At 37.5% G+C, this 8,984-nt stretch overlaps 1 protein-coding gene and 1 pseudogene across 1 annotated transcript; both read right to left on the reverse strand.

Annotated features, from left to right (window-relative positions):
- Positions 1 to 214: 214 nt before the first annotated feature.
- Positions 215 to 4,254, reverse strand: LOC121791306 (DUF21 domain-containing protein At4g14240-like). The gene is made up of 13 exons (XM_042189308.1): positions 3,618 to 4,254; positions 3,398 to 3,474; positions 3,047 to 3,130; positions 2,853 to 2,966; positions 2,501 to 2,584; positions 2,272 to 2,343; positions 1,782 to 1,849; positions 1,557 to 1,644; positions 1,393 to 1,466; positions 973 to 1,306; positions 817 to 863; positions 635 to 725; positions 215 to 479 (listed from the first exon to the last, which is right to left on the reverse strand). The coding sequence occupies exons 1-13, from the start codon at positions 4,174 to 4,176 to the stop codon at positions 459 to 461; spliced, it is 1,713 nt and encodes a 570-aa protein (XP_042045242.1). The 5' UTR covers positions 4,177 to 4,254; the 3' UTR covers positions 215 to 458.
- A 1,342-nt stretch (positions 4,255 to 5,596) lies between these two features.
- On the reverse strand, positions 5,597 to 8,659 carry LOC121791301 (annotated as a pseudogene).
- Between the last annotated feature and the right edge of the window lie 325 nt (positions 8,660 to 8,984).

An 8,984-nucleotide genomic window follows, 5' to 3' on the forward strand; every position in this document is an offset into this window, starting at 1 on the left:
TTTCATCATATTTGAGATTAATTGTATACATTAAAATTTTCATATATGAAAATGATTAAATTTCATCATTATATTAGATTAAGCGCATGTTTATTTTATCGGCAACAACCTGATTAATTACAATCTGATTAGCCTGCAATCCGAGTAGGATTGACCCGAAATCTGCTAGGATGCCGCTTAACATCACTAAATAAAAACTGAAGTACAACTTAGGTTTGTCATATTATTTCACACTAGTCATTCTTTTTCAAATAGAAACTACCTTTGGCTTGAGAGTTGCCATTCTACAAAAAGGAGGCTATATCGACTCATGAGTATTGGCTACTTTTACAAACATCTCAGTTGTCCTTTAAAAATGTCCGTTTAGACATAGAACTCAGTCCACTGTAGAACATACAAACACCGTGAATCATTTTCACACATCTGTGTCGTTACCATGTCATCTTCTTCACACACGGTCATTGCTTGCCCGGGCCGACCTGTGAAGATGAAAAGCATGTCAGCAAGATCGCAAACTTAATAGTACATTAATTATCTTGTTAGAAACAAGCTAATGCATGAGCACAATCAACAAACTGCAGATGCTACAATGGAAGACGGAAAAATGAGCAAAGACAAGTGCTGCATGACATACTTCGGCTGCCTTCTGAAGCCTACGAGTCGAAGGAGCTCGAGCAACTGAAGAAGCAGCAGCAGCAGCAGCAGCAGCAGCAGCTACACGTATTCTGCTATAGTCATCGTCCATTGTCCAATACTATGTTAGTAAGATATAAGGTGGTAAAGAGCAAATAACTTCAACAAAAACAATGGAATAACCTTTTATGCACATCTATATAAACATCTGTCTCATCAACAATTTCCTCCTGTACGACATAAAGAGCATATTTGTAAATAATAATCTACAACTGTAAATTTAGGTGTCAATGTCAACATGATTTCAAGGGAAGATCAATAACTTATTGTAAACATTACCTGTAGAAGTTCTTCAAATACGTCTTCCAAGGTGATTATGCCGATAACTTCTCCATCTTCAACTTCCTCTACAGCATTCGAGTTGTATGTCACGAAACCCTTTTTCTCAGGCTTCTCGATGTTGACCACAACAGTATTTGCTTCTCCACCATACTTGTCGAGCAATGGGATTTTCAATTGCGAATCACCTTTGGTGGAAATTTTCTCTCCAACCATCACATTAGAGGAAATAAGCTTCTTCTCCTTCTCTCTCACCTTTACTACAGCTGCTATGTGGCTGCCACCCTTTTGAAACTCATTAAGGATATCATACAAGGGCATATCTGCTGGTACTCTGTAGCATAGTAAATTGATTTTATGAGTCAAATACGTCACTCACTCGTGCTAAAAATATGATAATATTCAGAGAGATGCGCACACCTAGGCATTCTCCTGATTGAAACCGAGCTAACTGGAGTCTCCACTTCAGCTCTTACAGTGAGGAGATTTTTCACCTAGCTCAAAAGATGAATAGGCAAATGACGATTATCTAGTAACAAAGGCTTATCCAAAACGCGCTCAATAATGAGGGAATTTCAGCATACCAGCAGAAGTCCGATAATGTTCTTTGGGTTCCCTGAGTACACAGGAATGCGACTATGACCCCGTGCAAGGATTTTTCCAATAGTTTCCCTGCAGAATAGAGCATGCAAGAACATAAACAGGTTTCGTTTGAGCTTTGGAACTGTGTGTGTGTGATAGAGAGAGAGAAGGTGGAACAAGGGTATGCTTAGGTAAAATCAATCCCTCATAGGTAGGATCACACTCACCAATTCAGTTTGGTGTTCGCATCAAGGGAAAATGTTGATTCAATGGGTGTCATTGCCTCCTTGGCTGTCTGCGAATGTATAAGAAGAGGCCATTTATTATCAGAATTGCAAATTTGAAATATATAAAAGCTAGGTACCTAATTCAGATGTTAATTAATTTTGCTCACATACTTCTTCCCCACTTGTCATAGAACTCAAGAGTACAATTTTTATTTTGAAATATGAATCTAAAATAATGTATGTATGACAGTAGAAACAGAGGACAAAGCATTTTGCCATGGATTGGCTAAACCTCCATTAAGTAAAGAGCTTTTATACTTTGAACTCATAGGAACTAAATTTCTCCCATTTGCATCCCATGAAAAGTTAGGTAACGACATAGAATTAATACAAAGTCAAATGAGAAGGCCAGAAATGCAATAACTAAAAGAGGATAGAAAACAGGCAGGAGTAAAATAACACAAGATGATCCTTCTGAACTTGAACATACCTTTTCTGTCAAATCTAGTGCTCCGTTAATAATTGTTGTTTCGTCATGAGTAAGTTCACCACCTCTGCCTGCCTATTATGACATAACCAAATTAAAAAATATAAAAAAAATGATCACTTTTATTTCTTTCGTTGGGAGGGGGGATGCTGGAACTTTCAATTTTAGAAAATGGTATGGCATGTATGTGTTACTATTATATAATCGATCACGCTTTACTTTAAGGGCATACCTCCTGGCTATGGATAGATACGAGAGCCTTTAGTTGAGGTCGTCTAAATAAAGCATCTTGATGGCCCAAGACAAAATCGAGGATCTGAATCACAAAAGAAGTTGAGCATCACGAAATTAGAACCCCAACTGAAGTAAACTCATAGGGGAGGAAAAACAGTAGAATCTTAGTAGAAATCACTAATGTTTCTCAAGATGTCATCCTATCACGACGAAACATATCATAATTTTGCTAAAAAATAGACTATCCCCAACTTTCAACAGTTTAAACAAGCAAATGTCCAAGTTAGCATCCCATAAACACACAATCATCTACTATATCATCAGCCGGAATTTAAAAATAACTGCATCACCTTTCCAATAGGATAAGCAATCGGGTAGCAAATAATCATCAAAATGCGCACGAGCCACACACAATTGGCACCCACAGCCAACCCATATCTGGAGCATGCTGCTTGAGGGATTATCTGTTCAGCCACCATAAACATATGGAGGAGTTACACTCAGCAAAGCACTGCGACCAAATGCAGTGAAAAATAAAGTGTACCTCACCAAAAGCCAGAACAAACGTCACCGACAGAATGACAGCAACAACAGGATGAAACAACTTGTCCAGATATAGTGGAAGAGGCTGCATAGAACATTTACAGGAAAACTTATCCTAATGAATCCACAATTAACTCAGACGCCATCACACACACTTCTGTTCAAAGTGAAGACATCTTAACAGAAAACTATGGCAAAGACTGAACCGAAGAAATAGCTAAAATGCATGATTGAACGACATATTAGTACTCAATATCACAGATATAATGCTTGCTGTTTTGAATAAATTCGTTTCTTCATCGTCTGTGTTCCCATAAATTCTACAGAAAGTTATTGAAAATCATCAACTAACCTCCACCGCAGCAGCATTGCACAGTAGTAGGGTTACAAGAAGTTGGTGCTGCTTCTGAACCACCGGAAAAATAACAGCTGAAAATAATTGCTCAAATCATCACTAAACAAACTATCTCAACTTGTCACATCAATTCAAAATTACAACAATTCCAATAGCAAAATTCATATTTCTTCAATAAAAGAGAGAAACAGGATTAACTAGACACACACAGAGTTACCAGCTTGTTTCCTCTCCGTGGAATTGCCGCTCCGCTGCAGTATCTCGAGCTCAACGATTCCGAGAGACATCAATCCGAGAGTCAAACCGGACATGATTCCGGCGAAGAGAACGAGGAAGCAGGAGACGCCGGCGAAGACAAACCACCACGGATTCCCAAATTCGATGTCGTTGGAATCGGCGAAGGGCGAAACCATCGCCGCCGCATTAACCGACCAAGCCATCACCTCCGCCGCAACAGCAGAAAAAAAAAATTGGAAAAGGAAAGCTACTTCGGTTTTAACTCCCTGTTTTTCTACGACTCTAGAAATTGAAAACAAAAAAGTTGAGAGCGACGGATTAAGAAATTCATAGTTGTTTTTTATTCCAACAGCGCCATACGTTTCTTCACAAATTGCAAACAAAACCGCATAAATAATGAATCGGTCACAGCGAGCAAGCGAGAGGTGACGCACTGTATATGTATCTAGGGAGTTGTAGTTTTGTTGTTTTGTGGCGCCACGTGTCGAGTTTTGACGTACGTTGCACCGTTGTGGAATATTGAAGCCGATCACCGCCATCAGCGTGGTGGCGGCCGGGCTCTGCTTTGTTGGCCGGAGGCGCCACCTGCCGGTCAAACCGTCAAAGCTTTTACCTCCTTTTTTGAATTCATTTTTACATGTATTGACAGGATGCATGTAATTTAATTCCTTTATATAAGTATTTCTTTATGGAATTAGAGCGATATCCAACCAGTTAAAATCAATTGTGTAGATATCATACTAAATAATGATTTATTTTAAGTATTTATATTAAATTTAAATTTAAAAAAACATTCTCCATCTAGTATTCTCCGGAGATGAGTATTACATTTTAACTTAGCATACATTTTAAGAAATATAATAAAAAGTGAATTGAAAAAATTAGTAGAATGTGTAAGATTGAGTTAGTAGAATATGAGGTACATTACCAAAAATCCGTAAAAAGTAAGTGTGACAAGTATTGACGGACGGACTAAAAAGAAAACTAGTGACAACTAATGATGGAAGGATGGAGTAATTTTTTATATTCATAAAATTTGAAAAGTGATTTTAATTTGTTCATTATAAACTCAAAATAGGATGAATTTTGTAGTAATATTGGAGCTATTTGCAGTGATTTGTGTGTCCAAATCATTATTCTTTGTTAATTTTTAAAGGGATGGAAAAATCATTAACGTTCACAAAATCTAATATTTTTCATGATTTTTAAAAGTGGTCTTAAAAATCAAACTTTTTGAATTGTACATATTTTCCACACTAAAATTTCCGGTATAAATTTTACCTATGTGGAATGCCAATACTAATTCAAGAGCATCCATTTCATCATCAATTTCATCTTCCACACAATTTTACCTACCTACGTGGAATGCTGATGCTATTTCTAGAACATTCCAGCAGTCGAACAGCCGCTGCACAGAGAGATGAAAAGTATGCGTGGGTGTGTAGAGGGAGAGAGGTGTTGAGACAGAGAGGGAGACAACGAGGGTCTGCAACTTTCGCCGGCGCACCGCGCCTCCAACGACCACCGCCATCAACTAATTGTGTAGAGGTTAATCTAATAATGCAAAGTTGCTATTCACTGTTGAGTAATTTCTTTACACTACAGTTTAAACCTTTGTTTCGAGTTTATTCATTACGTATAGGTTGACTGATTTGAAGTTTGACACTTAAATTTTTGTTATCGAATTCTTGAATTCATTGATGAGGAGTATGAATCTTTCATCCTCGAAGTAATTAGCTAATATCGAATTTTAAATTCAAAACTTAAAAATATCTGAAAATTCTACGTGAATCATCATCTCATCAAATTCTCATTTCAGAAGTTAACATAGTCTGAAATCGAATTATTACTGTTTGAAATTATTCGTATATACAACTATACAAGGGTAATTCCCATTATTATTAATATAATATCGGTAAGTTTATAATGCCGGGAAAATTTGTAAATATTCCCAAAACTGGCACCGCAACATTCTCAACAATTTGCCGCCCAATTAAGACGCCGTCGCCGCCAACAGTGGCTGAGCGCCGCTCCTCATCGACATCGCCCCACCGTAAACCACAGGCTCCGAATCGTACAAAAACCTACTGACTACCGCCTCCGCAGTCCCCGCCACCACGCTATTCCACACCGCCTCTGCCTCCCCGCCGCGCTTCCTGAACACCTCCGTCGCGTCGAGGCGGTGCATCCGCCAGTCTCTGATGTTCCTCAGCCGGTGGATCTTCTCCAGCTGCCGGCACGCCAGCCTGCTCGTGTTCACCTTGATCGCGTCGGTCGCCTCCGCCAGAGCCCTAGCGCGAGTCTCCTAGTCACGCTCCGATTCGACTCGGAAATACTCGTCCAGCTCAGGCACGCCGATCGCGCGCCGGATCCCCCTCGAGTAATCGGCGTTGGACCGGAAAAAAGCCCTAACTTCTTCGATCATCCCTCTCTCCACCATCCTGTCCAGTGGCGGACACAGTAAGGGAGGGGGAGGAGGGGCTTAAGCCCTTCCCAAGATTTTTTTTTCCATTTTTTTCTACTACAATTTTTTAAATTTTTTTTCAAAAACTATATTCAGCCCTCACCAAAATAAGAGTAGTGAAGAGAAAATCATCAGAATTACAATAGTAAGAGGGGCTGAATTGAATTTAGGAATAAAAATTGCAAAGGTGATTGCAGTCTGCAGAAGTAAAAATGGCGTTCTTGGTATCAAAAGAAGAAGAAGATTGGGTCCACGTTTTAAAAATTACTACTAATATACTTTTATTATTATAATGCTTTATAAGATGATGACTTGACATGTCAGCCGTACAGCTATTAAAATATCTAATGCTCCATATTCACTTTTAATGTGTTAAGTTTTGGTTTTATGCTTGGGAGCAATGTTTTAAAAATCGGACCGGCAAGCGAACCGGCGACGTTACTGGTTCACGGTTCAATCGGTCCAATCGGTCGAACCACCGGTCTAACCGTTTTACTGTTGCAAATATATATAAAAATATATTAAATTTAGTAAATGATTTACAATTAATAATATATCACAAAACACTAAACCTTATAGATAATTAGTGATGTATAAATATAAATAATATTAAAATTTAGTAAATATATTCAGATATATATTTAATATTAGTTAGTCTAGATAAAAAATTTAATATTTCATGTATTAAAATAGATAATGTTTATATTAATTTAAGAAAATTTATTTCGTAAAAATAATATATAATTAAATACGAATTAAGTACTTATTAATTAGTTTAGATAAGATTATTCATTAATGTCAATAGCTAGGGTATATAAATTAAGTATGTAATATAAAAAATTTATTTATAGTAAATAATGAATCTTATATGGTACTAATAATAATATAGATGGTAAGTAGAACATCATTAAAATATAAATGATGATAATTATATATATTATAATTAATAATTATATTAAAGAATAATAAAATTAAAATGAATTATTAGTTTGTAGATAAAAGTGATGGTTAATGTATAAAAATATTTAATATTCAAATTGTTCAATGAGCCCATGTGGTGGAGTGATAGAGGTCTTCTTAATTATAAGAGAGGTCATGAGTTCAACCTCTACCAACAACAAATTTTAAAAAAATTTGAAAAAAAAATAGAAAACCGGTTTCCGGTTCACGGTCCGACCGGCCGGTTCCATCGGTTCACGGCGGTTCAATGCAGTGGTGGTTTAAAGGGGTGAACCGGACCGGACTACCTACCGGTTCGTGGTCCGACCGGTCGAACCGGCTGGTCCGGTCCGGTTTTTAAAACATTGCTTGGGAGTGTAACGATTGGTAATTTAATTTTCATTAAATAACCTTATGTTAGTAGTAGTTATAATTTTGATAATTATACTATTAACGATTTTGAAAGATATTTCTAAGTATTGTTTACCTTCTTTTACTGTTAGTACATAGTAGTAACATTTTAATTTATGTATTGAATTAGATCTATGTACTTTTTATATCTTTGAGTTTTTATGATATATTTTCTTTGTTCCATTTAAAATGATCATTTTTTTTATAAATAACATAATATTTTATGTGGAGTTGTTAAAGGTGATAAAGTACAATAAAAATATAATTAACTATTTTAATAAGGAGATCGAAAGTAGAATTTATTTCTAAATATAAAAGGTTGAAATTTTGATTAAAAAACACTAAAAATAAAATGTAATTATCTTGAGTGGGACAGAGGAAGTATTATATTCATATTATATATATATATATACATGGTCAGACACATAAAAAAAATATACTATCTCCGTCCTCTAAAAATAGGAACATTTAAAACAAGTACGTGTTTTAATACGAAATTGGTAAAGTAAGAAAGTTATATAGAAAGAAAAGTGTGTTAGTGAAAAATGAGTCCAACCTCATTAGAGAAAAAAAATTCCTTAATAGAAAGTTTCTAATTTTAGGGAACGGGCCTAACAGGAAAGAGTTTTTATTTTGGGGGACCGAGGAAGTATACAGTACAGCCCCTACCAATAATTTTTTCTGCGTCCGCCACTGATCCTGTCGACGCGATCCGACACGAACGAGGCCAGCATAGGCATCGCGACGTCCACCCACAGGAAGCAGCAATCGTAGCGAGATTGGAAGGTCACGTCGATTAGCGCCTCGACGAACGAATTTGAGCCTCCGACGATGATCGGAAGGTTCCGGCGGCTGAGGATCGACCGCAGCGAGTGCGACGCCATTGCGCGGAATTCGGCGGTGGAGAAGTCGGATTCGGGATCGGCGACGCCGAGAAGGTGGTGCGGCACGCCGCGCCGCTCCTCGTCGGTGATTTTGTGGGTGGCGATTTTGAGGCCTTGGTAGACCTGCATTTTGTCGGAATTGATGATCTCCGCGGAGAAGCGAGTGGCGAGGTCGATCGAGAGACGCGGTTTACCGGCGCCAGTGACTCCTAGCACTACCACCACCTTCTCCTTCGGTTGGCCGTGGCGGAGGAGCTGACTGCTCGTGCTCGGTATGTGTAGCGACGGCCGAATTTGTTGCGACGCAGAGAGTGATGGTTTCATTACGAAGTTATTTGAAATGACGAAAGAGCCCCTGGAGGTAATTCAACAATAGACTTGTGGTGTATGCTCTTCACGAGGAGAGATTCGTACTTTGATTTCGTTTGAAATAAAATATTGAGACGCGGCGACTCGAATGTGTTGGGTTTTCTATTTCTGCAATTTTCAGAGGAAGGTGACAAAAATAAAATAAAATAAAATAAAATAAAATAAAATAAAATAAAATAAAATAAAATAAAATAAAATAAAATTTTAGTTGACTGGTCGAGTTGAAGGTATATTGACTGAACTTCAAGAAATTGTGGGATAATTGAGTCTGTATTTATGG

This window comes from Salvia splendens, unplaced genomic scaffold, assembly GCF_004379255.2.
Source record: "Salvia splendens isolate huo1 unplaced genomic scaffold, SspV2 ctg772, whole genome shotgun sequence".
NCBI lineage: Eukaryota > Viridiplantae > Streptophyta > Magnoliopsida > Lamiales > Lamiaceae > Salvia > Salvia splendens.

Coding starts and splice junctions, on each gene's coding strand:
- LOC121791306 (XM_042189308.1), bottom strand. CDS start 4,176: ATGGCGGTGATCGGCTTCAATATTCCACAACGGTGCAACGTACGTCAA. Junction 2,585..2,852: donor TTGCTTATCCTATTGGAAAG/GTGATGCAGTTA, acceptor TTTGTGATTCAG/ATCCTCGATTTTGTCTTGGG. Junction 1,850..2,271: donor CACTAGATTTGACAGAAAAG/GTATGTTCAAGT, acceptor ATACATTCGCAG/ACAGCCAAGGAGGCAATGAC.